This window comes from Armigeres subalbatus, chromosome 1 (assembly GCF_024139115.2).
Source record: "Armigeres subalbatus isolate Guangzhou_Male chromosome 1, GZ_Asu_2, whole genome shotgun sequence".
Lineage (NCBI taxonomy): Eukaryota > Metazoa > Arthropoda > Insecta > Diptera > Culicidae > Armigeres > Armigeres subalbatus.
In genome coordinates this window covers 220,718,358-220,743,617 of record NC_085139.1, presented here as the reverse complement: position 1 = coordinate 220,743,617, position 25,260 = coordinate 220,718,358, and the positions used below count along the sequence as shown (strand labels likewise).

Sequence of the window (25,260 nt, the reverse complement as noted above, 5' to 3'; positions counted from 1 at the left end):
GCAAAACTCCAACGGGCCTGGATGCCTGACGATACCTCACCAGCTGGAAGATCTGTATCAACGCGGCGAAGCCAGGTTCATTTTCCCACTCCAAATCCCTAAACATGTTCCGCCTGGGGACTGCAAAATCATCCTCAATGGCACGACGTGGAATGGGCCAATGAGGCCGACTACGCTTGACCCTCGACACAGACTTATTTTCAGGCAACAGGTTGACAAAACGGTGACAAAGTGTAACGTCTTGTTGAAACTACTGTACTTTGATCAACCGCCGATCGTCATTGTCCCTGAAAAATAACTTGCTGTCTCAAATCATCCTCCTGTGATCGAATATGGCATGCCGGTCTGGGAGATGCGCTAAAACCACCACCTCAAACTTCAGCAGGTCCAAAACAAATTGCTGAGGATGATCCTCAACACCCTCCCAGGACAAGAACATCCGAGGTCCACCGTCTTGCCGGAATAAAAGCTTTACATGAGACCTTTGGTGAGTGTAAAAGAAAGATTTAAGGTCCGTTGCTTGCACTCGGGCCAAGAAGCGCTTAGGGCGCTAGTTCAATCTAGGTTATCAAATGTTTTATTGTAAATATTAGTGTACATAGTAGTTGGTTATCAAATTTAAAAAAACAAGGTGAAGTTGGAGGGCGAAGCCACGACCGATCACTATGCATGTTAAAAATAATTGTGGAACGAAAAATGTTTTAAATAAAGAAGAATTTTACTACTACTACACAGAGCGACAGAATCGCTGTTGCCAAGCGATAGAATCGCGTCGCGTGTTTGGGGAACCTTTACGTCGTGCCAACAACGCCATCATGAAGGTGATTCAACGTGTTCATCTAGCGGATGAAACAGAACGAGTGATATCCACCAACCATGCAAGCGTGTTGCAAATCTACAGTACATTCTACGAGGATGGACTACTCCCAGATGGCATTTCATTCCACCGACGCCCCAGAGTTCGGTGGCCTTTGGGAAGGCAGGTGAAATCTGCAAAACCACCTGAAACGTATCGTAAAATGCTACTCTTACGTTTGAGGAGTTGCAACTGTTTTAGCAGAGATTGAAGCTACTCAATTCAAGACCGATGTTTGCTCTCTCTCAACGATCCATCTGATCCTCAATTTATCACTTCGGCACATTACTTGATAGGACGCCCGCTCAGCACCCGCCGAACCGTTACTTGAAACGTTAAATCAATTTCTCGAACGTTGGCAACATTTGCAGCTCATGCGCGAGCACTTCTGCGAGCTTGGACAAGAACTATCGCCTCACTACAGCCAGAAAAAAGAACTTGAAAATGATGCCAAATGTTCAACCCAGTATGATTGTTCTGATCGAGCAAGAATCAACCCGCCTTTTGTTGGAAGTTAGGAAGAATTGTGCTGTTTATTCAAGAGAAGACAATTTGGCGAAGAAGTGGATGTTTTCAGTATGAGTGTGTTGCATCGACCGATCAAGATATCCATCCTTCCTGTGAAGACAACAAACCACTGATGGCAATAACTAAACCTTGGCCGATAACGCCCCAACCGGGAGTATGTTCCGTCTAGGACGAAAGTGCGATAACATTCTAGAATTCCGAAACCCAACTTTAAAGTCTCTAGAACCTATGGAACTATTTGGACGACAACTATATCGCCCAACATGACGACATCACTATACGATGTGACATCGATGCAACAACAAATAATGTTGCACATGCTGAAAGGAATATACATGAAATTTGTAGAAAGAATCAAATGAGTACATAAGCAGTGTTGTAGCACAAACCTCCATAAATGAAACCAGGTTTTCTTCGAAATTTCTATCAGGAATTGCTTTGGAACTTTTAGGACCTTAGGAAATTTCTTGGAATTATTCAAAATTCCTTCAAAAATTCTTCTGAGATCGATTCTGACAATTCCATCAGAATTCCTTCAGAAATTCTTTGGAATACTTTTAAAACTTTCTACTCATGTAGATGGTCATTTCCCACAGCTGTAATGGATTTGACGCCTTCCTCAAAGCCACCTCTCGGAAAACTCAAAAGGATTGCAAATCTATTTATTAGTCTGATCCATTACACTGTTGAAAGGAGATTCTTTCTATCCCGGGCTACGTAAGTGTCTCTGCTCTCCTCAGGAATTCATCTAGTAATTCCTTCAGATTTTCTCCATTTTCTTTCCAAAATTCTAGGACAAATTTTAGAATATCTCATACGAATTCTAGAGCAATTTCAAGGAACTTCTAAAGGAATTGCGACATTCTAAATTTCTTAAAGAATTTCTATGGACATTCCTCAAGAATTCTTTCGAATTTTCTCCAGGGTTCCTTTAGAAATCCTCAGAAATTATTACAGGATAAATCAGAAATTGCTCAAGACTAGAATTTCGTCAGGTATTCCTTCAGAGCTTCCTCCAGGACTTCTTTCGAACATTATTTCAGGAAAACAAGAAACTTTCTTTGAAATTGTTCATCTAAATAAATCGAAACCAGGTTTTTCCAAAACAATTCGGCAATTTAAGTACAAGGAGGGTGAAGGTTAACTATTTTTTTGGCAAATGGCATTATACCAAATGTCGTTATGCCATATGGAAGCTTCCTAAAAAAGCAATGAAAAGAATTTGACTGCTTATTTTGTGATTTTTTCAGCAGTGAGCACGATATTGGTAAAAATAAAGGGACAGAGTTGATGCTTTATTTCTTTGTTTCGGATGAGATTAATATGTATATATATGTTCAGGAATGAAAATGGAACAGTTCCCTATTTTGTGTATTTTTTTCACGCAGCTGTTAACCAATAAGATAAACTTCGATACACATGCATTGAACAATGCAGTTTCTTTATAGCCACTTGATAAACAACTGCAGTTCTTATAAGGGTGTTATAGGGTGTCAATTTATCCCCATCCTCTAGCCAACCAAGACATTTACACAACAATCAGTGGACCAGTATAGAACTTTTCGAAAGTTTTTACAATAATCGAATCGAACTCATTCCACAGCATTTGCGTCTAGAAGTCTTAAGCTGCATTTCAACCATTTTTCGAATACAATAAATTCGACTAACTTTTCCGTTTCAAAGATTTTTTTATATTTTTTGTCTGTATTTAAGGATATCACTTGGAAGTGTGACATAAGAGAAATTAAGTCAATTTCACTGTCACTAGAAATCCAGCATACAAACCTTATTAGAAATGGATTTATCAATATTAGAAATTGATATTGTACTACTTTACTGACAACGACAAACATGCAGCTTTCCGAAGTCACATTATGACCATTCCCATGTCTCCTTTACCTTGACTCTATCGATAATTCAAGGGGAGGTTCCATGCGAACCAAAATCACAGCCTCGTATACATATACCAACGTGAATTCGCCTCGGAAGAGCCGAACAAACGAAGCACGACTTAACGAGACATAATCACGCAGTAAATTACCGCAGCTCAAATTAATCCCCATCGTTATACAAATGCAATGCTTGCAGCTCTCTAATTTGCTCTTTCGTACTGCTCTCGTTTCTTCCTCACGCAGCATACCAAGTGCCAACCGGACGACATCCTGCGGGACGCCGTCGCAGTCCGTGTCGGTGAACGGGCGCGTCGCCGACATCTGTGTGCCAAGGAGAAAATGCGACGGTTCTGGACTGTCGGACCGGGGTGGACGAGGACGGTGCCCAGTGCCTGCCAGCTCGATCAGTTCCGCTGTGCCAAGGCGCGCTGTGTAGTACGGTGCTCAAGTGCAACCACAAGAACGACTGCGGCGACAATTCCGACGAGCAGAATTGCAGTAAAGTATCGCGATCACGATCGCGCACAGGGTGACGCTGGTTGCGGATCTTCACCGTAATTAATCCGACCACGACGACGCTCAGCTTTAGAAAGGCGTCATCCGCGCGATAAGTGCCTTGCTTCATCAATCAACCTGTTTTTCATATTTAATTTGAATTTCCCGCCGTGTCATGAGGTCAGTTCCGATGCGCAAATTCGCTGTGCATCCCGGCGACCTTCCACTGTGACGTTACCACGACCTCCGACGAGGAGTGATGGGGCGAGTGCACGGCGATTGCCTGCCCGGATAACAAGTTCCTATGTCGCGGGTGGACCCAACGTCAACCGAAGTGCATCGCTAAAACAAAACTGTGCGACGGAAAGCGGACTGTGAGGACGTACCAACGAAGAGACGCTTGTTGTAAGTTTCCATGAGCGATCGACCTACAGATCATTTGGAATTAAATTCGAATTTATTTCAGCTACTGCATGACCCGGCGGTTGCGAGTACAAATGTGGTCCATCGCTGACTGGTGGATGTGCTACTGTCCTCCGGACGAACTCTCTCACCCGATAACAGGACCTGTAGCGATCTGGACAGATGTAACGTTGGGGTCACTGCGATCAGCTCTGTCCAATACGGACGATCGTACTCCTGTGCTTGTGCGGCGGTTACGCTCATGGACAGATCGCGCTGCGTTGCCCCACGGCATCCAGTCTGGAGTTGATCTTCTACGATCGTGCAATAGTGCGGATGAGTTCACACGGTCAGGACTTCAGGACAATCCCAACGCAACCAGGAGCTAGTGGTTTGGCTTACCATCACAAAGAACCTTCTGTTCTGGTCTGACATCAAAACCCGCAAAGTTCAGTCTCAAGTTTTGGAAAATGGGTTACGGTGGCCATGATTTTCGTTGCCGGCACATGGGCTCCAGTTGCATTGCCATCGACTGGATCGGAGACAAGCTGTATGTGCGAACTGGTCGGACAGAAGGTTGACGTGTTCGAACTTGATGGTTGGCGCTGTAGTCCTAGGATCGAACCTCACTAGCCCGGCTGACCTGGCACTGGATCCAACGTCCGGTCTCATGTTCGTCGCCGATGGAAGTCACGTTCTGCGAGCTCATATGGAGGAACTCATGCTAAATCGATTGTATCTGAGGCTGCCTACAAAGCATCCGGCGTTGCCGTGGATGTTATCGAAGCGAGAATTCTGGTGCGATTCGCTGCTGGACTACATCAATCCGTCCTACGATGGAGAATATCGAGTAATGATTCTGCGGTCACAAGTGCCAGCCCATCGCGTTTGCGCTGTTCGAAAATCGTGTTTCTGGACGGATGCCCAAGCAGGGTATTATGTCCGTTGATAAATTCGAGGTTCGTCCAGCTTCAATCGATCTTCAGGCGAAGGATATCCGCGAACCTAAAGCGTCATCACCGTACATCCGATGCTCAACCGAAGGTTTCAAATCTGCGGCAGCAACAACGGAGATGTTCAAGATGTGTGTAGTAACGGCGGTGCAAGGTGCTCCTTCCAGTTGCTATCGCTGCGCGTGTCTACCGGATGGCGTCCAGGGATCTGATGAACTGCGAGTTAGTGCACAATTCTTGATGTACTCACAGCGCATTCATCAGGGTAAGGTGCTCGATCCCGTCATCGAAGGTTTCAGCGATGCGATTCTACCGGTTGTGCCGACGGCTCGATTCGTCGGTTTGGATTTCGACGCTGTTGATGAACACTCTACTACTCGGACGTTCTGCGGGACGTGATCTACCGGGTTCATCGGAACGGAACCGGACGGAAATTACTCGCCTCACAGAACGAAGGCGTTGAAGGGCTGGCCGTTGATTGGGTTTCAAGAATCTACTATGACAGTCGAAAGGTACGTTGAATGTGCTGAGCCAGGACGGTCGCCTCAGGAGAACTCTGCTGAAGAATCTGAAACGACCACGTGCTTTGTTGTGCATCCGAACAAGGATACATCTACTTCTCTGAATGGGATCGGCCGGCAAATATCAGCCGAGGCAGACTCCGACAGTACAGGCTTGATGGTGTTCAAGAATGTGACATTGGGTTGGCCAAACGGTCTGTCGATCGATTTCAAGGAAGATCGCGTTTATTGGTGTGATGCCTTGTTGGACCACGTCCAGCATGCAAGTCTGGACGGTACGGACGTGAAGACGGTCAACTCACGACTGATACGGCATCCGTTCTCGATCGTGATCCACGACGAGTGGATGTACATCACAGATTGGCGGTTGGACGCGATCGTGCGGCTGCACAAGTTGACCGGCGAGCAGGAGGAGATCATGGTCCGTGAACCACAAACCAACAGACTATATGGCGTCAAGGTGTTCAGTAGATCGATTCAGCTGATCGATTCGCATCAACCGTGCGGAATCAATAATGGCGGTTGCGAGAAGCTGTGCTTCGCGGTTCCGCGCAATAGCTCCAGTGGATTGACGGTGAAGTGCGGTTGTCCGTACGGGGAACGATTGGGAGATGACGGTAGGAGTTGCTTTGCGGATCCGAATGCTGAACCTCCGGTGCAGTCCTGCCCGAACACGTGGGACTTTACGTGCAACAACCAGCGGTGTATTCCGAAGAGTTGGATCTGCGACGGAGATGACGATTGTTTGGACAACAGCGACGAGGAGCAGAACTGCACGAGTAAGTGGATTTATTTGGGTTTGGGGTCGTTTGGTCGAATAGTTGAAATATTTTTCCTTATTAATTGAAGCGAGTTGTTCGAAGGGGGAAATGAGAAGTGAGAAATGAATACAAAGAAATGGGTGTAAGGACTGAATAGTGAGATGTGTGCAGTATCAAGTGAGAAATGAGTAAGTAAAATGAAAAAACGAGAAGTAGGAGGAAGTAGTGAGAGAAACACAAGGAAGAGGTGGGACGTGAAGGATGATACTTGGAAAGTGAGAAGGAAATGATAAGATATAAAACAGAAAGATATAGGAAAAAGAAAGAAGAAAGAAGAGAAAAGAGAGAATAAGCTGAAGGTAATAATGACGATGAAAGGAGGAGGAAGAAGAAGGAGGAGGGCCAGTCTAGGGCTGAAAGTCTCGTTCGTAGAGATATAAAAAAAAGAGGAAGTAAGAATAACGGAGGAAAAAGAAAAAAGCAAAAAGGAACAAGGAGAACGGATGAAGTATGAAGTAAGATGAAGGAAGAAAGGATAAGAAAGAAGAATGAAGGAGAATGGAGGTAACAAGAAGTAAGGAGGAAGAAGCAAGGAAAAAGAAAGAAAAACGAAAGGAAAAACAAAAAATAAAAAGACAAGCAGAAAAAAAGAAAGAAGAAGACGGAAGGAATAATGAAGAAGAAACCAGTAAGAAGGAACAATAACAAGAAAGTAGGAAAAATAGTAAAGGAATAAAAATGGAAGAAGGCATAAAGGTTGGAACAAAGATAAAGGAAGTAAGCTAGAAGAAAGAAAGAAAGAAGAAGGAAGAAGTAGGAAGGTTAAAAAGTAGAAAGCATACCGAAGAAAGTAGAAAGAAAAGGGAAGAACAAAGAAGAAGTAAGGAATATGCAAATGAAGTAAAAAAAGGACGATATAAGAAGGGAGATAAAAGAAGGAAGAAGAGAGAAATGAGATGTTCGAAGTGAGTACAGTGAAATAAATAGTGAGATGTGTGCAGAAACAAGCGAGAAGTGAGTAGGGAGAAATGAGAAGTAAGAAGTGAATGGTTTGATAGTTGAGCAATGATAAGTAGGAGAGAGTGTAGAGAGAAACAGAAGCAAGAGGTGAGACGTGAGGGATGATATTTGGGAAGTGAGAAACGAGTGGTGAGATATAACACAAAAAGGAGAAGAAAGAGGGAATAAGGGAGAAGGAAAGAAGCATGAAGATGAAGGAAAGAATGAAGAAAGAAGAAGAAATGAGAAAAAGGGAACAGAAAATAAAAAAGCAAGAACAACGAACAAGAAAGAAGTAAAACAATAACATTAGAGGATTAAGGTTAAAAGACTATTATTCTTCCATTTACTTCCACTAATGGAAGTAAATGGAAGAATAATAGTCTTTTAACCTTGTAGCAATTTCCCCTAAGACGCTCTAAAAATAATTAATCATCATAATTAATCAACATTAGAGGAGAAAAATGAAGACGAATGAAGGTGCAGTGAAGAAAAAAGAATAATAAGGGAAAATGAAGTTGGAAGACGGAAAAGCGAAGTAAGAAGAAAGGAGGAAGAAAGAAGGGATAAAGGAGAAAGAAGAATTAAGAGTGAAAAAAAGGGAAATGAAGTAAGAAGACAAAAGGAGGAATAATATAGAAGAAAGATTGTTGAAGAAACAAGAAAGAGGGAAAAGGAAGAAGGAAGTAGCAAAAGGGAAGAAGGAAGGAGGAAAGATGAAGAAATAAATAAGGAAAAAAAGAAGAAAAAAGAAACAATGAAGGAAAGAAAAAGATAGAATTCAGTGGAAGGATCAAGGAAAAAGAAAGAAGTCACGAGGAAAAAAGTAGAAGAAATAACGAAGAAGAGAGAACGTAGAACGAAAAAGGGAAAAATTAAAAAAAATGAAAAGAATCAAGATGGACGAATGGAGATAAAAGAAGAAGTGAGAAGAGATAATGAGATGTTCGAAGCGAGGGAAGAGAAATTGATGTACTGAATAGTGAGATGTGTGCAGTAATAAGTGAGTAGGAGAATCTAGGAAGTAAGCAGTGAGTGGTGACAAGTGAGATGTGATATTTGTGAACTAAGAAGTAGCATGAAGTAGTGCGAAAAACTGAAACAAGGGGTGAGACGTAAGAAACAAGGGGGAAAATAGAGAAAGGAGAAAGAAAAATTAAGAATGAAAAATAAATAAAAGGAAAAAAGAAGACAAAAGGAGGTATAATGTAGAAGAAACAAGAAAGATGAATCAAGAAACAAAAACGAAGTAAAACGGAAGAAGGAAGTAGCAAAAAGGAAGAAAGATGAAGGAATAAAGAAGGATAAAAAAAGGAAAATGGAACAAGTAAGAAGGATAGAAGCAGATAGAATTGAAATGGATAAAGGAAAAACAAAGAAGTTAGAAGGAAAAAAGTAGAAACAACGAAGAAGGAAGAACCTAGAGGGGAAATGGAAGAAGAAAGGAAAAAAGAAAAAAAAAATCAAGAATGGAGAAAAAAGAAGGAAGAACTGAAGCAAGAAATAAGACGTAAGGTTTGATAATTGGGAAGTGAGAGAAGAATGGTCAGATATAAGGAAAGAAGAAAGGAAGAAAAATGAAAAAAGGGAGAAGAAATAATATGAATGAAGTAAGAATGAAGAAGACAGAAGTACGAGGAAAAAAAGAAGCTGAAAACCAGAAGAAGGAATTATATAGAATGAAAAAAGAACAGTAAAGAAGAAAGCAAAAAGATCAAAGAACAAAGAAAAAAGAAAAGGAAGGCAGCAAGAATAAACAAGACCAGAGAATAAGAAGAAATGAAGGAGGAAAAAAAAAAGATTGAAGAAGGAAGACAAAAAGGAAAAGAAGAAGTAAGAAAGAAAAAGAAAGAAACGAAAAAGAAGAATTAAGTAAAAATAAAGAGGAGAATGGAGAAGAAAGAACGAATTAAGAAGATGCAAAAAATGAAAAAAGAAGATGGAAGAAAATATAAGAGAAGAGAAGGATAAAGGAAGAAAGTAGAAGAAATGACGAAGAAGAAAGAACGTAGAAGGAAAAAGGAAGAAGTAAAGAAAAAGGAAAAAAACAAGAATGAAAAAAGAAGTAAGAACTGAAGCAAGAAGTGAGACGTAATGGTTGATAATTGGGAGTGACAGAAGAGTGGTGAGATAAGGCAAAAAGAAGAAAGGAAGAAAAATGAAAGAGGGAAAAAGGGACATGAAAGAATAAGGATGAAGAAAGTATGAAAAAGAAAAAAAGGAGAGGGAAAAACGAAGATGAAAGAAAGAAAAGGGAATGTGTGGATAAGAGGAAAGGACAGTAAAGAAGGAAACAAAAATATCATAGAACAACGAAAAAAAGCAGAAAATTAGAAAAAAAGGAGGAAAGAATAATTAAGGAAGAAGAGAGTTCCCATGAATGAAGAAGAAGGAAGGAAGAAGCAAGAAAAAATATTGAAGGAAGAAGCAAGGAGGAAGACAAAAACGAAAAAGAAGTAAGAAATAAAAAGAAGGAACAAAAAGAATAAGACAGATGAATGGAAAGGAAGAAAGAACAAGATAGAGGAAATAAGGAAGATGGAAGAAAAATGAAAAAGGTCGAATAAAGAAGATACAAAAAATGAAAAAAAAGAAGGAAGAAAATATGAAAGAGAAGAAGGACAAAGAAAGAAAGTAGAGGAAATAACGAAGAAGGAAGAACGTAGAAGGAAAAAAGGAAGAAGTAAGGAAAAAGGAAAAAACAAGAATGAAAAAAGCAGGAAGAACTGAAGCAAGAAGTGAGACGTAAGGGTTGATAATTGGGAAGTGAGAGAAGAGTGGTGAGATAAGGCAGAAAGAAGAAAGGAAGAAAAATGAAAGAGGGAAGAAGGAAAAAGAAAGAATAAGGATGAAGAAAGTATGAAAAAGAAATAAAGAAGCGGGAAAAACGAAGATGAAAGAAAGAAAAAGGAATATGTAGAGAAGAAGAAAGGACGGTAAGGAAGGAAGCAAAAAGATCAAAGAACAATGGAAAAGAAAGAAGAAAAAAGAAAAAAAGGAGGAACGAATAGTTAAGGAAGAAGAGAGTTCTCATGAATGAAAAAGAAGGAAGGAAGAAGGAAGAAAAAAGATTGATGGAAGAAACAAGGAGGAAGACAAAAAAGAAAAAGAAGGAGTTAGAAAGGAAAAGAAGAAATAAAAAGAATAAGGCAGAAGAATGGAAAAGGCAGAAGGAGCAAGATAGAGCGAATGAAAAATGAAAAAAAGAAAGGAAGAAGGATAATGGAAGAAAGTAGAAAAAATAATGAAGAAGAAAAACGTAGAAAGAAAAGAAAAGAATTAACCAAAAGTAAGGGTAAAGGCAAAGGAGGAGAAAAAAGAAGACGGAACATGGGAGAAAAAAGATGTAAGATGTAAGATGTGAGAAGGGAGTAAGCGAAAATGAGAAGTTATAAATGAATGGTGATAAGTGAAAAGTAGGAGGGAAGGTGAGAAAAACATAAGCAGAACAGAAGAAGATATAAGACAGAAGAGGTAGGGAGAAACGAGAAAAAGGGAAGTAGGAAGAATAGAAAAGAAAGAATAAAAATGAAAGAAGAATGACGAAAAAATAAGGAAAGGGGAAGAAAGAAGGGAGAAGCAAGAAGAACAAAAAGGAAGTAAAAAAAAGTAGATTTAAAATGGAACAAGAAATACGGATGAAGGGAGAAGGGAGTCGGAAGGAAGAAGAAAAATAATACTAAGTAAGAATGGAAAAGAAAGAAGGAAAACAAAAGGAGGATGAAACAAGAAGGATAAAGAAAAAAGCGAAAGTGAAGAAGGGAGGAAGAATGATAAAGATGCAAGGACGAAGGAAGAAACAACAGGAAAGAAGGAGAAGCAACAAGGAACAAGGAAAAAATATGAAGGAAGTATCAAAAAGGAAGAAGGAAGAAGGATGAAAGAAGAAAGCAAAGAATAAATGAGAACTAGGAAGAAACTAGAAGAAAGAAGAAGGACGAAGAAAGAAGTAAGCAGGAAAAAGGTAGAATACATAACAATCTAGAGTAAACAATAACAAAGAAAGGAGAAAATAGAAGAAAAAGGGAAGAAGGAAGAAGAACTAAGGAAAACGGCCAAGGGAGAAAAAAGAAAGATAGAAGAAGGTTGAAAAAGAAGGCAGAAATGAGAAGAGAAAAATGAGATGATCGTGAGTGATGAGACATGAGCAGGCTCGACAAAACTTCTCACTCTCGCTAGAGTCATATTAAATCAGCATCAGGAAAATGTTGCCTGCGCATCCTCACGATTGAGTGGAAGCGTAAAAAAGAAGAGGTACAAAATAAAACAGAGTGAGGAAAAGCAAAATAAAAAGGCGTCAGGCGAAAGAGCACTCATTGAGCCTGCTGAGCGACGTTTTGTATGTGATGAGGCTGTTTTGAGTGTGAGTGAGTGACATACCACAAAAAAAGATGAACAGATAGATTCGCTCATGTTTTGCGACGTACAAGTGCGGGTTTAATGATCCTCAATGTTGTGAGTTTTGATGCTTATTTCTGCTCGTCAAAAAAGCTCTTGCTCTCGCTCATTTTCTACTCGGTGAGGAGTTTTTGGCATGCTTGGATATGAGACAGAAAGGAGGAGATAAGAAAAATTGGAAAAGAAGGATGATTTGAAAATAAATAATAAGTATGAATAAGAAATGGAGAAGGAAAAAGGGAGAGGGAAGAAGAATGAAGAAGGATAAAGGTACAGTGAAATAGGAAGCTAGATGAACGAAGGAGAAAAAAAGAAGAAAAGAAAAGAAACAAGAAAAAATTAAAATGGAAGACGGTTGAAAGAAGAAGAAAGACAGAAAAATGAAGAAGAAAGAATATGAAGGAATAATGAGAAAGAAAGTAGTATGGAGATAGGAGTGAGGAAAAAAGGACGAAGAAGAAAAAGGAAGAGTGAAGCAGAAACAAGAAAGAAAGAAGGAAGAATCAAGGAGAACGCAAGAAGAAATAAAAGAAAAAAGAAAAAATAAGAAGGAAGAAGAAAAAATGAAGAAGGAAGAAAGATCAAGAAAAAGGAAGAATGAAGTAGAAAGAAAAAGAAGGATGTAAGTATAAGAAATATGGAAGAAGCTAGAAGGAAGAAGTGAGAAGAAAGAAAGAAAAAGAAAGAAGGAGCAAGATAAAAAGACGAAGGTAGAATAACGAAGAAGATGCAGGAAGAAGGAAGAAAGTAGAAGAAGTAACGAAAACAAGAAAGTAGAAGGAAAAGGAAAGAAGAAAGAAGAAGTAAGGATTATGTCAAAGGCTGAAAAAAAGGAGGATGCAAGAAGGGAGAAAAGGGAAAAACAGAAGTGATGTTCGAACTCCGACTAAACGTTCTTTTGACGAAATGTCATGAGACTAAATGTCAATCAACGAAATCTTCCAAAGCCGATCACAATCATTGATTTTTGAGCTTGTGCCAAAAAATAGAAGTTACCGTTTGCTCAGGTAAAAAATCCTTATTAGCTATCATATTCGTTCCTTCCGCTGCTGATTGATCTTCCCCACGTCCACTGAATTCCTCTTATCAGTTCCTATTCAAATTGAACCAACAATCTATTGACGAATTATCCATTTTATTAATTATATATTACCGATTGAAATTCGTTTTCAACATTCGACTAAATTTCCATTCAGCTAAATGTCTTTTCGACTAAATGTCCATTCGACCAAATGTCCTTTTGACATTTTGAGATTTATTCGACTAAACGTCATTTGACGAACTGTCCCAAATTCTACGAAGTGAGTACAGTGAAATGCTTACTGAGATGTGTTCAGTGACAAGTGAGAAGTGAGTAGGGAGAAATGAGAAGTAAGAAGTGAGTGATGAGAAATGAGATGTGATAGTTGAGAAGTGAGAAGAGAGAAAAACAGAAGCAAAAGGTGAGATGTGTGGGATGATAATTTGGAAGTGATAAGGGAGAGGTGAGATATAAGATAGAAAGAAGGCAGAAATAAGATAAAAGGGGGAAGGGGAAGGGGAAAAACAATAAAGATCAGTATCGTAGCCACGTGATTGGGGGTGTTGTGGGGTTTGGACTTAACCCCTCTCTCCCAGAGAAAAAAAATTGTAGAAGATTTTTTTTTAATCCTCTGAAATTGAAAAAAATATTTTTATATATTTTTAAAATTTCTTTTCACTTCTCATTTCTCCCTTCTCTTTTTTTTAAAGAAAAAACTTTTATCATTTCTCACTTTTCACTTTTCTCATAAATGTCCCATTTCTCACTGCTCGTTGTACACCTTATTTAATTCTCATTGTGAGTAGTGATTACTCATTTTCACTACTTGCAATCTAAGGATTGGGCCAAATGGCGCATGCAGCCAAACGGCATTCGGCCAAATAACCCGAAACCTTTATGTGGTAGAAAACGTGGTTTCAGCTAATGGTGAATTGATCTCTATTTCACAGAACCAACCTGCGGCACAAACGAGTTCCAGTGTAAATCGGGTCGCTGTATCCCGTTGAACTTCCGCTGCGATCACGAGAACGACTGTGGCGATCATTCGGATGAGTTCGAGTGCGGAAATGTGACCTGTGCGGCATCGCAGTTTGCGTGCGAGAATGGACGCTGCATTCCGAACATCTGGAAGTGCGACAGCGAGAACGACTGCGGCGACGGATCGGATGAGGGTGATTTCTGTGCGGAGAAAACGTGTGCATACTTCCAGTTCACGTGTCCGAGGACGGGTCACTGCATCCCGCAGAGTTGGGTGTGCGACAGCAATGACGATTGCTTCGACAAACAGGACGAGAAGGACTGTCCATCGATTACGTGTTTGGCGAATCAGTTCAAGTCTAACGATCTACGGCCGTGCGTTGAGTAAACGTGCAAGTGTGAAGGAATTCCGGATTGTAATGATGGCAGGGACGAACTTGGATGTGCAACGATGGAATCGAATCAGTGTCATATGGAGAAGCACTTCCGGTGTAAATCGTCCGGGGTGTGTATTCCGGTTGCGTGGCATTGCGATGGGTCCAACGACTGCGAGGATCACTCGGATGAGGAGGATTGCGGAAAGATCACTTGCCCGAACAACTTCTACAAGTGCAAGAACTCCAAGTGTGTCTACAAATCGTACATCTGTGACGGCAAGGACGATTGTGGTGATGGGTCGGACGAATCTACCGAGCATGCTTGCGTGACCCCACCGTTGAAGTGTCCACATGGTCAATGGGCATGTCCTGGAATAACCGAACGTTGCGTCAATCTAACGTCTGTTTGCGATGATGTCGAGGATTGTCCTAACGGTGCTGATGAAGGTCTCGGCTGCGATCTGGCTCAGTGCACGCATCAAACTGGTCTGTGCTCCAACGGTTGTCAGAAGACTCCTTTGGAAGCAGTTTTCATCTGTCCTCCAGGCAAGGAACTTGCGCCGGACAATTTGCCCTGCATGGATCTTAACGAGTGCGATCCACCTGGTCTTTGCACGAACACTAAGGGATCGTACTTTTGTTCCTGCACGGAAGGCTATACCTTGGCATCGAACAAACACACCTGCAAGGCAGTAAACCACTCTTCAGCCTTCTTGATCATTTCCAACCGTCACTCAATTTTGGTTGCGGACCTGAACGAACAAGGTCTGGAAAGGGTGCCGATCATCGTGGAAAACGTGGTTGCAACCGCTTCCAATATGCACACTGGCACCATCTTCTGGAGTGACATGAAACTCAAAAAGATCTCTCGGTTAGATCGCGGACAAGAACCGCGGGAGATCATCTCGACAGGCTTGGATCTTGTTGAAGGCCTCGCATACGATTGGATCGGACAGAATCTCTACTGGTTGGACAGCAAGTTGAACACGATCGAAGTTTGCAATGAGAATGGGTCAAACCGCTTGGTACTGGTCCGCGAGAACATCACCCAACCCCGTGGAATGTGTTTGGACCCGAGCCCTACCGCCAAGTTCCTCTTCTGGACCGATTGGGGTGAGAACCCACGTATCGAACGAATTGGCATGGACGGTACAATGCGTGAAACCATCATCAACACTAAAATCTACTGGCCCAATGGACTGACCTTGGATATTGCTACGCAGCGCGTATACTTCGCTGACTCGAAACTGGATTTCATCGACTTCTGCTACTACAATGGAACAGGACGCCAGCAAGTGTTGGCCGCTAGTCACTATCTGCTTCACGCACATTCCCTCTCGCTATTTGAGGACACCCTCTATTGGACGGACCGTCAATTAAATCGAGTTCTCTCCGCGAACAAATACCGCGGAAGCAACCAAACCGTCGTCAGTCATCTAATTTCACAGCCGCTGTCGATCCATGTTCATCATCCTTCACTTCAACCCATGTACGAGAGCCCTTGCAAGTTGGCGACATGTCAGCACATATGTCTGCTCAGTCCGTCGGAGAAAACTGGATATTCCTGCAAGTGTAAACCGGGCTTCAAGTTGATGTCCGACGGACGTTGCGTCGAAGAGGAGAACGCCTACCTCATGGTGCTGAAGAACAATCAGATCGTTGACATCCCCTTCAATGGCGGTGACCTACGAGCTGGAAGCATGATCCCAGTCGTAGGCATCGAAAGCGGCATCAGCGTGGACTACGACCGTAAGGGTGAGACTCTATTCTGGATTCAGGGTAAGGAAGACGACGACGAGAACTGCACGGTCTACACGACGCCGTATGGAGGAGGCAACAAGACGCGTTTCCTCGGAGCGGACAATGGACTTGTTGGTGCGGCCTACACAATCGCGTTCGACTGGATCGGACGAAACCTGTTTATTGGAAACCGGCTGGCAAGTAACATCGAAGCCATTAAGGTGGACGGAAAAGTGAAGTACCGAACGATCGTGCTGGTCAATGACGGTGACAGGACTTCGATATCTAAACCAAAGCAGATCGCCCTGGATCCAACGAACGGTAAACTGTTTTGGATCGATGAGGGCGGCTTCGGAGTTCCCACCAAAGTCGCAATGGCCAACATGGATGGTTCAAATCCTATGATCCTGGAAGAAACGGTACAATACCCGGAGGCAATCACCATAGACATTGAGAAGCGAATGGTATACTACAGCTCGCAGCATCCACCGGAGGTAGTGTCGATCGATTACGATGGAAACAATAAGAAGACTATTCTGACTGAGCAGAACGGAATCGCTAAGCCGCGAGGTCTTGGCGTTTTGGAATCGAGGTTGTACTACATGGACCCTACCTACGAAAACATTGTACGGGTGGATCTTCCAAACGGAGACAATCCAAAAACCATCCTGGATAACGAACCCGACCTGAAGAACATGATCATCTACAAGAAACGATCGATGCTGCAGCACCCCTGCATGATGAACAACGGAGGATGTGAGCATATTTGTATTCCACACGACAACGGAGCACGTGTTTGCGCATGCGGCATGGGCTATAAGAAGGACAACGAAGTTTCGTGCAACGCCTACAAGACGTTCGCCGTGGTGTCCCAGCTGGACATGACCCGAGGCTACAGTCTGAAGGATTCATCCGAAGCTATGGTGCCAATTACCGGCGCAGGACATCACATTCTACACGTAGACATTTTGTACCGGGACTCGTGGATCTATTGGGTCGAGTACAATCGTGGACACTGGAATGGAATCTTCCGTGTTCGTCCAAATGGTACGGAACTTCAGGGCGTTATCAAAGACGGCATCGGAAGTAATGGAATCCGTGGCATCGCGATCGATTGGGTTGCCGGAAACATGTACTTCACGAACGTATTCCCCCATGAGAACTATGTCGAGGTTAGTTGGCTGGATGGAACGCACCGAAAGATCATTGTGAAAACTACAAACGATGCTCCTCGTGAGCTGGCGGTGAATCCTATCAAACGACTTCTGTACTGGATTGACTACGGTCAGTACCCCCGCATCGGAAAATGCTATTTGGATGGATCTAACTGGACCCCGGTTGTTACATCAGGAATTTCGAACCCCCGTGACTTAACCGTAGATATGCTGACGCACGATGTCTACTGGGTCGACTCCAAACTGGACATGATCCAGAAGATTTCTTACAACGGAGGAAATCGACAGGTCATTCGCCGTAACCTCGCGAACCCGATGGCCATCGCTGTTTACTTAACGGACATCTACTGGGTTGATCGCAACTTACTGACCGTGTTCAAGGCTACCAAATTCCCCGGCAACAACACCCTTCCGGAGAAGGTTCGTACCAATCTGCAGAAGCTGCGGGACATCTCAATCTACGACATCAACAACCAACCCACCGATGATAACAACCCTTGCCTGCGGCTCGGAAACGGTGGTTGCGATCAACTCTGCTTCAGCTTCCCTCCGGAGTACAACCAAAAGCCGAACTTCAAGTGCGACTGCTCCGTCGGACGACTGGCCGCCGATGGTCGACGCTGCGAACTGGCAGACGAATACGTAGTGTTCTCCACACGAACGGAAATCCGAGCGATCGAGTTGAACCCCGCTTCCACCAATGTTCCGTTCGCCCCGGTCGTCAACCTTACCAACGTCGTCGGTCTCGACTTTGACTACGCCGACAACAAGCTGTTCTTCACGCAAATTCGACCATGGGCTAAGATCGCGTACACCAAGGGTGACAAACCGGACGCAGCCAGTATCAAGCCGGTCATAACCCGAGGAATCAATCCGGAGGGTATTGCGTACGATTGGACACAGAAGAAGATCTACTGGACGGACAGCTCGAACAACTCGATCTACGCGATGAATATGGACGGTTCGGATCTGGTGATGATCACCCGAGTGGAGCGACCGCGTGCGATCATTCTGGATCCCTGCAACGGAACGCTGTACTACACCGATTGGGGACGTTTCGGTACGTCGGGTAAAATCTTCCGGACGACGATGGCCGGTTCGCTGAAGCGAGCGATTATCGATAAGGATCTGTCGCAACCAAGCGGTTTGGCGATCGATTACGACGAGCGGATGCTCTACTGGACGGATGCGGTGCGTGAGAAGATCGAACGGTCCCGGCTGGACGGTAAAGATCGCGAAGTGCTAGTATCGGCAACGATTTATCCGTTCGCGATCACGGTGTTCAGGAACTACATATATTGGACGGATCTCCAGCTGAGGGGTGTTTATCGGGCGGAGAAGCACACGGGAGCTAATATGATCGAGATGGTGAAGAGGTTGGAGGATTCGCCGAGGGATATCCACGTGTACAGCCACAGCCGTCAACAATGTCAAGCGAATCCATGTCTGCAGAACAACGGCGGATGTGCCCAGAGCTGTCATCCGGGACTGAACGGAAAGGCGGAGTGCAAGTGCGACGATTCGACCAAACCGGTTAACGAAGGAAGGATGTGCGCACCGAAGAACCATACGTGCGATTCGAGCAAGTTCTACTGTCAGAACGGAAAATGCATCTCGAGGATGTGGTCTTGCGATGGTGATGACGATTGCGGCGATAACTCCGATGAAGATACGAACTACTGCGCGTTCCATTCGTGCGGGCCGAACGAGTTCCGCTGCAACAACGGTCGGTGCATCTTCAAGTCATGGAAGTGCGACCACGAGAACGACTGCAAGGATGGTTCGGATGAAGAGAACTGTTCGTATCCGCCGTGCGTGGATGGGGAGTTTACGTGCATGAATGGACGGTGCATTCCGCAGAGTCAAGTGTGCAATGGAATTAACGACTGTAAGGATAACGCAACTTCGGACGAAACTCATGAGAGGTGTCCGACGAATACGACGTGCCCGGCAAATCACCTCAAGTGCGATAAGACAAATATTTGCGTGGAACCGTATTGGCTGTGCGATGGAGATAACGACTGTGGGGATAATTCGGACGAAGATCCGCTACACTGTGCGCAGCGAACGTGTCCTCAGAATAGTTTCCGTTGCCCGAACCATCGGTGCATTCCGGCTACGTGGTACTGCGACGGAGACGATGACTGTGGAGATGGAGCCGACGAGCCGCCAGAGTATTGTAAATCGGAAGGTAGGACGTGCTTCGGTGATTTGTTCACGTGCGACAACGGCAACTGTATTCCGCGGATCTACATCTGCGATGGCGATAATGATTGTTTGGACAACAGTGACGAGGACAACCGGCACCAGTGCAACGATAGGAAGTGCGATGAAGAGACGGAGTTCACGTGCAACGAGAACAAGAATTGGGCCCGGGCGCAGTGCATTCCCAAGAAGTGGATCTGCGATGGGGATCCGGACTGCGTGGACGGAGCGGACGAGAATACGACACTGCACAACTGTCCGACGCCGCAGCCCTGTAGCGATGATCAGTTTACGTGCACGAATGGAAGGTGTATTAATCAGGTGAGTGAATACCATCGTCAATATTATGCAAATATAAGTGTGGATATGTAGATGGCATTATGGCATTATTACTTCGGGAGCTCAGTATTCGAAATGAAAGCTCAATTCACTGTATTATTCATCTTCTTTTACACCCGCATTTCACAACGGTATTTATCCAAGAAAAAAAAAATCTGACATTTTTCTGCTTCCATAACCAAATTGCAAAGCACATCAACCAAGTGTAATTAATTCTTCCTACAAAAGCAAGAAAAGTTTTCAAAAGAAGCACGAAAAGAATTTTATAGAAGATGAAAAGGCTTCTTACAGAAGCTTTTATAGCTTCCTGCAGAAGAGAGGAAAGCTTCCTACCTACTAAAGAAGCTTGAAAAGCTTCCTACAGGAACTTAGAAAGCTTCCTACTGAAGGTAGGAAAACTTTCTCTGAAGCCTGGAAAGCTTCCTACAGAAGCTTGAAAACCTTCCTACAGAAGCTTAAAAACCTTCCTACAGAAGCCTGTAAACCATCATTCAGAAGCTTGAAAAGTTTCCAACAGAAGTTTGAAAAGCTTCCTCCAGAAGCTTTAAAATCTTCCTGCAGAAACACGAAAAACTTCCTCCAGAAGCTTGAGAAGCTTCCAACAGAAGCGCGGACAGCTTCCTACAGAAGCTTGGAAAGCTTCCTACAGAAGCTTGGAAAGCTTCCTACAGAATCTTGGAAAGCTACAGAAGCTAAGCTTCCAGCTTGAAGCAAAGCCCACAGAAGCTTAGAAAGCTCACAGAGCTTAGAGCTCCCACAGAGGGGCTTCAGCTTCCTACAGAGCCTGGGAAGCTCCCACAGAAGCTTGGGAAGCTTCCCACAAGCTTGGGAAGCTTCCTACAGAAGCCTGGGGCTCCTACAGAAGTTTGGGAAGCTTCCCACAGAAGCTTGGGAAACTCCCACAGAGCCTGGGAAGCTCCCACAGAGCTTCTGGGAAGCTTCCACAGAAGCTGGGAAGCTTCCCACAGAGCTTGGGAAGCTTCCCACAGAAGCTTGAGCTCAGCCTCCCACAGAGCCTGGGAAGCCTCCCACAGAAGCTCAAAGCCTCCCAGAAGTTTGGGAAGCCTCCCAGAAGCTTCCTACAGAAGCAAAAGCTTCCTACAGAAGCTTTGGAAAGCTTCCCACAGAAGCTTGGAAAGCTCCACAGAAGCCAAGCTTCCTACAGAAGCTTGGAAAGCCTACAGCTTGGAGCTTCCACAGATGCTTGAAAGCTTCCTACAGAAGCTTGGTGCTTCCCACAGATGCAGCCCCTGACAGAGCTTGGAAAGCCTGACAGAAGCTTCTGGTGCTCCCACTGGCTCCAGAAGCAAGGCTTCCCAGGTGCCTCCAGGCTTGCCTCCAGAGCTGGAGAGCTCCAGAGCTGCTATCCAGAAGCTCTGGAGCCTCCAGAAGCAGGCTTCATGGTGCCTCCAGAAGCTTGGGCCTCCAGAAGCTGGAGCCTCCAGCTTGGAAAGCATCCTCCAGAAGCTTAGGAAGCATCCTCCAGAAGCTGGAGCCTTCCAGAGCTTGGAAAGCCTCCAGAAGCCAAGCTTCCTCCAGAAGCTTGGAAAGCTTCCTCCAGAAGCTTGGAAAGCTTCCTCCAGAAGCTTGGAAAGCTTCCTCCAGAAGCTTGGAAAGCTTCCTCCAGAAGCTTGGAAAGCTTCCTCCAGAAGCTTGGAAAGCTTCCTTCAGAAGCTTGGAAAGCTTCCTCCAGAAGCTTGGAAAGCTTCCTCCAGAAGCTTGGAAAGCTTCCTCCAGAAGCTTGGAAAGCTTCCTCCAGAAGCTTGGAAAGCTTCCTCCAGAAGCTTGGAAAGCTTCCTCCAGAAGTTTGGTTGGAGGATGTTTCAGCATCGGATAGCATATTTCGTCCGGCCCTGCGAATCTTCTCTTAACTTGCGCAGGGCAAAGTCTAGCACATCTAGTAAGAAGTCTTGGCTGCAGATTTTATCATTGCCCGCGGATATCTGGAACGTATAGATGTCTGAAGCCTGGTTTATGTCCTTTTTCCGAAAGTGCTCCTGCTATTGCTGATAGGAAGACTGTTGTTCGAAATGATTAGCCAGATCTTCGGCAACCAGGGCAGGTTCACGCAGCGTAACGTCGTCGATGCATAGGACTATGCATCTGGATCACACCTTTTCCAGGATGCAACAGATGCGCCTCCACAATTCGATCGCAGACTGCTTGCTGTTGATGCCAAGAAGGCACTTCACTCACGACTTCTGCTTTGCCTCTCGGATGGCGAGCAGTCTGGTATGTTGCCAGTTCAGAGCTGTCGGGTGGAAGGCGATTCTCAGCTCTTTTCAGGACACAAAGCATTTTACCCCTGCCCTTGACGATTTTTCTTGGTCTCTCCGCCATTAGGTTATGTTGACCCTTGGAATGCAGCTATAAACTGCCCGGAGTATGTTATCCGACAGCTCCAAGAGCTTTGAAAGCAATTTCAGTCAAGTTACTCGTATAGCCAACAAGGCCTACAAGTTACTTCAATGGGTTGGCTTTTAGGCGGCAGTAAATTCGGGCAATGATCGCTGTCTTTTGGATCCCCGTCCGTAACCAGAGCAGCCAGCTCAGTAGCGAGCTCGAAGCAAGCGTTACGTACATGGTATCCACGTCCCGTGTATAACGTGAGTGAACCCTCGTTCAGGACGATAAGGCCAGAGTCGGTGGCTGCGCTGAAAACAGAAATTCTTCTAGTGTTGTTGGAAGGACTACCCTAGGAGTGGTTGCAGCCATTGACATCCCCCAGAATAACAATCGGCAACGGCAGCTATTCAAAAATCCTACGCAGTTGGTTCCTCAGGTTAGACTTGCTTCCGTTCGGGATATAAATGGAAATAATGGTGACAGCGTGCGGCCAGTTCAATATCACTGTAACTGCCGGGAATTACGCTTCTACATTCACCTGCTTGAGTGCTACAAACCACCGGTTCGTAGTTGCCGGTGTGGGTCGGTTGCCTTTCTCCAGCGCGTAAAAACGGGTTTGCTCCCATCAACCAGATTCCGGCGATTTTCTCGACGGATATAAGGCTGGTTTTCAGAGGATGTAGCGCAGTCGCTTTCGGTTGCAGGTCTGGAACACCCACCGCTGTAAGAGACGGGAGTGACAACGGGGGAAATAGATGTCAAAGTAATATTCGATTCGTCTCTTCTTTTTGTCGGCGTTTCTGAAGAGTCAGTTAAGATGTTGTCAAAGGAATTCTCGTTTTATTTCCTCTGATAACGTCTTTCCTGCTTGCTTAATGGTTTCAAGTGCATTCTCCTGATATTTGTGTGGGACAAAAAAAGTGGATCGACCGACGAAATACGGACACCCACCAGGTCAGCGGTAAGAATAAAATGTTGTTGCCAGGCCAGCAATGCGGTGCAGAGACGTCGTTATAATGAAAGTCTCCCCTAATTTACAGCTGACACTCCTCCTCGACGTCACGAAACCAGTTTAGTCCGGCCATCGGCACTGATCAACTTCCACCGCGCCTAACGGTTTTGTTAGAATGTCCTCGACCATCTCCGCCATCGAACAATATTGCAGAGTCACCACACCTTTATCGACTTCGTGTAGTGCAGCCTAGTGTCGGTATGCTTGGACCTTCTTGATTTATATATATCCGACTAGAACTAACTGCTCGTCCATCGTGGCTGACAACTTCAGCTTGTAGCTAACGGCCTTCAGCAGGTATCGCTTGACACGTTTCAATTCGACCCAGTTGGTCTCCGTAGGGCTGCTGATCAAGATTGACCTATTTGCGGATATATCCGGCCTTGTGTTCACCGTGATGTAGAGAAGCTCTCCAACCAGATTGTGGCGAACCTTTGGCGTCCTGTAGGCCAAACCATTGCGCAAGGACCTTGATGAATACCTTCTTCTTCTCTAGTTCCCATAAAGCCGAAGAACTGGTTCACATCCCCCAACGATGTCAACGAAATCTTCTTCAGCAACTGTTCTTCAATGCGCTTGATCTCCTCCTGAGCCGTGATTGCCACGATCATGCCGTCGACATATATCCTTTCTAGGAACAATAAATCCTTTTGGTTATTGCATATAAACCTCCTCCTTAAGCCTTCCTTGGAAGTAGGCACTCTTCACGTCGAGGTGGTGCACATGCATTTTCTTTTGTCCGGCGGAGAATCCTTAAAGTTGTTTGACTGAGGCAAAAACGGGGTCGCAATCGACTGCGAATCTCTGCGAGAAGCCCTTAGCGACTAGCTTTGAACCGTGAAACATTGCTGACACTATCGTGTTTCTTCTTATAAATCCACTTGCAGCTGATTGGGGTGTGACCAACGGGCAGTTCAACACGCTTCCACGTTCGGTTTTCAATCAGCGACCGGTATTCTTCCTTCATCGCTTCCTTCCATAAGCCTTGCTCCGCTCCGGATACTGTTTCTGATGTGTATAATGTTTACCGAAAAAAGCCGATGAAAATAGCCTTGCATGATTAGTTCCAGGATACTGTTTCTTCGTAGGCCGCTCCTCTTATACCAGCAACGCCGCGTTAACGACATAGTCTTCCAACCGCTTTATCAACACGCCTCTTGTGCTCCACTATTTCGTTTGTATCCGTGTTCAGGAATCGGTAGGCTTTCCTATCACTGCAATAACCCACGAACAGCAACTTCTTAGCTTCGCTGTCAAGTTTCGACCGTTTAACATCTGGGATGTGAACAAATGCAGAACAACCGCATATCTTCACGTGTGATAGCGACAGTTTTCTGCCGTATCCGAGACCCTACCACCGTGGTTACTCTGGCGTTGCTGCCAGTATTTTTTATCAGAGCCAGCATCAAGAAGCATGCAAGTGGCCATTTCTTGAAGTATGCGATTCTTTTTCTCGGCCACCTCGTTCTGCTGAGGGAAGTAAGCCGCAGTGAACTCCACAAATGACTTGGCGGCATTCGTTTCGATCATTGTGGTATGTTGCGAGGAAATCGTCAAGCTCGCGACTGTGGGGTAGATTGCGCTCCTCAGCCCTTTTCAGAGCACAAAGCGCTTTACGCCTGCTCTTGACGATTTTTCTTGTGCTGTCACTGTTCTCCACTGCATGGTCGCGTTGGCCTTTGGGATGCTGATATTAGCTGCCCGAAGTAGGCTATCCACCAGCTCTATGAGCGTGTTCGGCGTGTCTAACTCCCGCCTCGATATGCTTTTGAAAGAAATTCCAGACAGCACAAATTCAATACCAAATGCGCATCTCACTGTTCATGCATTACTAAAAGCGTTCTAGCTAACTTTTCATCGTTTGTTTCGTGTTGCTCTCTGTTGTATACCGAACTCACTTTCTCATTCTTGCATTCTTGTTTGGTGCTTCGATAATAACCGGACTCGCACCTTTTCAATTTACGCTACGGACTCGCATTTTTCGTTTCGGATTTTTTTCTTTTCAGTCGCTTTAAAAAAAATAAACATCATACTCACAAAAATATCCTACCGACTGCGCGAAATTGTAGAATCTTTACAAAATTGTTGAATATTTACGGGAACTTTTGACACTTGCTTCTGTTCCGCATGGCGTTCGACTACTCTCTCTCGAATAATATAATTTTCTGGGTTTCGCCTGCTTCGATTGCGCGTACACTGATGAGCGTTCACCGTTAGCCGATTATATGCCGATATGAACAAACAGATTCCGCAATATTTCAG

At 44.3% G+C, this 25,260-nt stretch overlaps 2 protein-coding genes across 3 annotated transcripts in view; both read left to right on the top strand.

The window, feature by feature from the left end:
- Positions 1-25,260, top strand: part of LOC134205789 (protein-tyrosine sulfotransferase) — a 463,178-nt gene that overhangs the window by 202,614 nt on the left and 235,304 nt on the right. The gene's annotated exons all lie outside the window — the stretch shown is intronic.
- LOC134207010 (low-density lipoprotein receptor-related protein 2-like) overlaps positions 4,769-25,260 on the top strand; it is a 52,904-nt gene continuing 32,412 nt past the window's right edge. Inside the window, 4 exon segments of the mRNA XM_062682750.1 lie at positions 4,769-5,023; positions 5,106-5,521; positions 5,576-6,426; positions 13,777-19,622. Coding sequence (XP_062538734.1) covers positions 4,769-5,023; positions 5,106-5,521; positions 5,576-6,426; positions 13,777-19,622 — 7,368 coding nt within the window.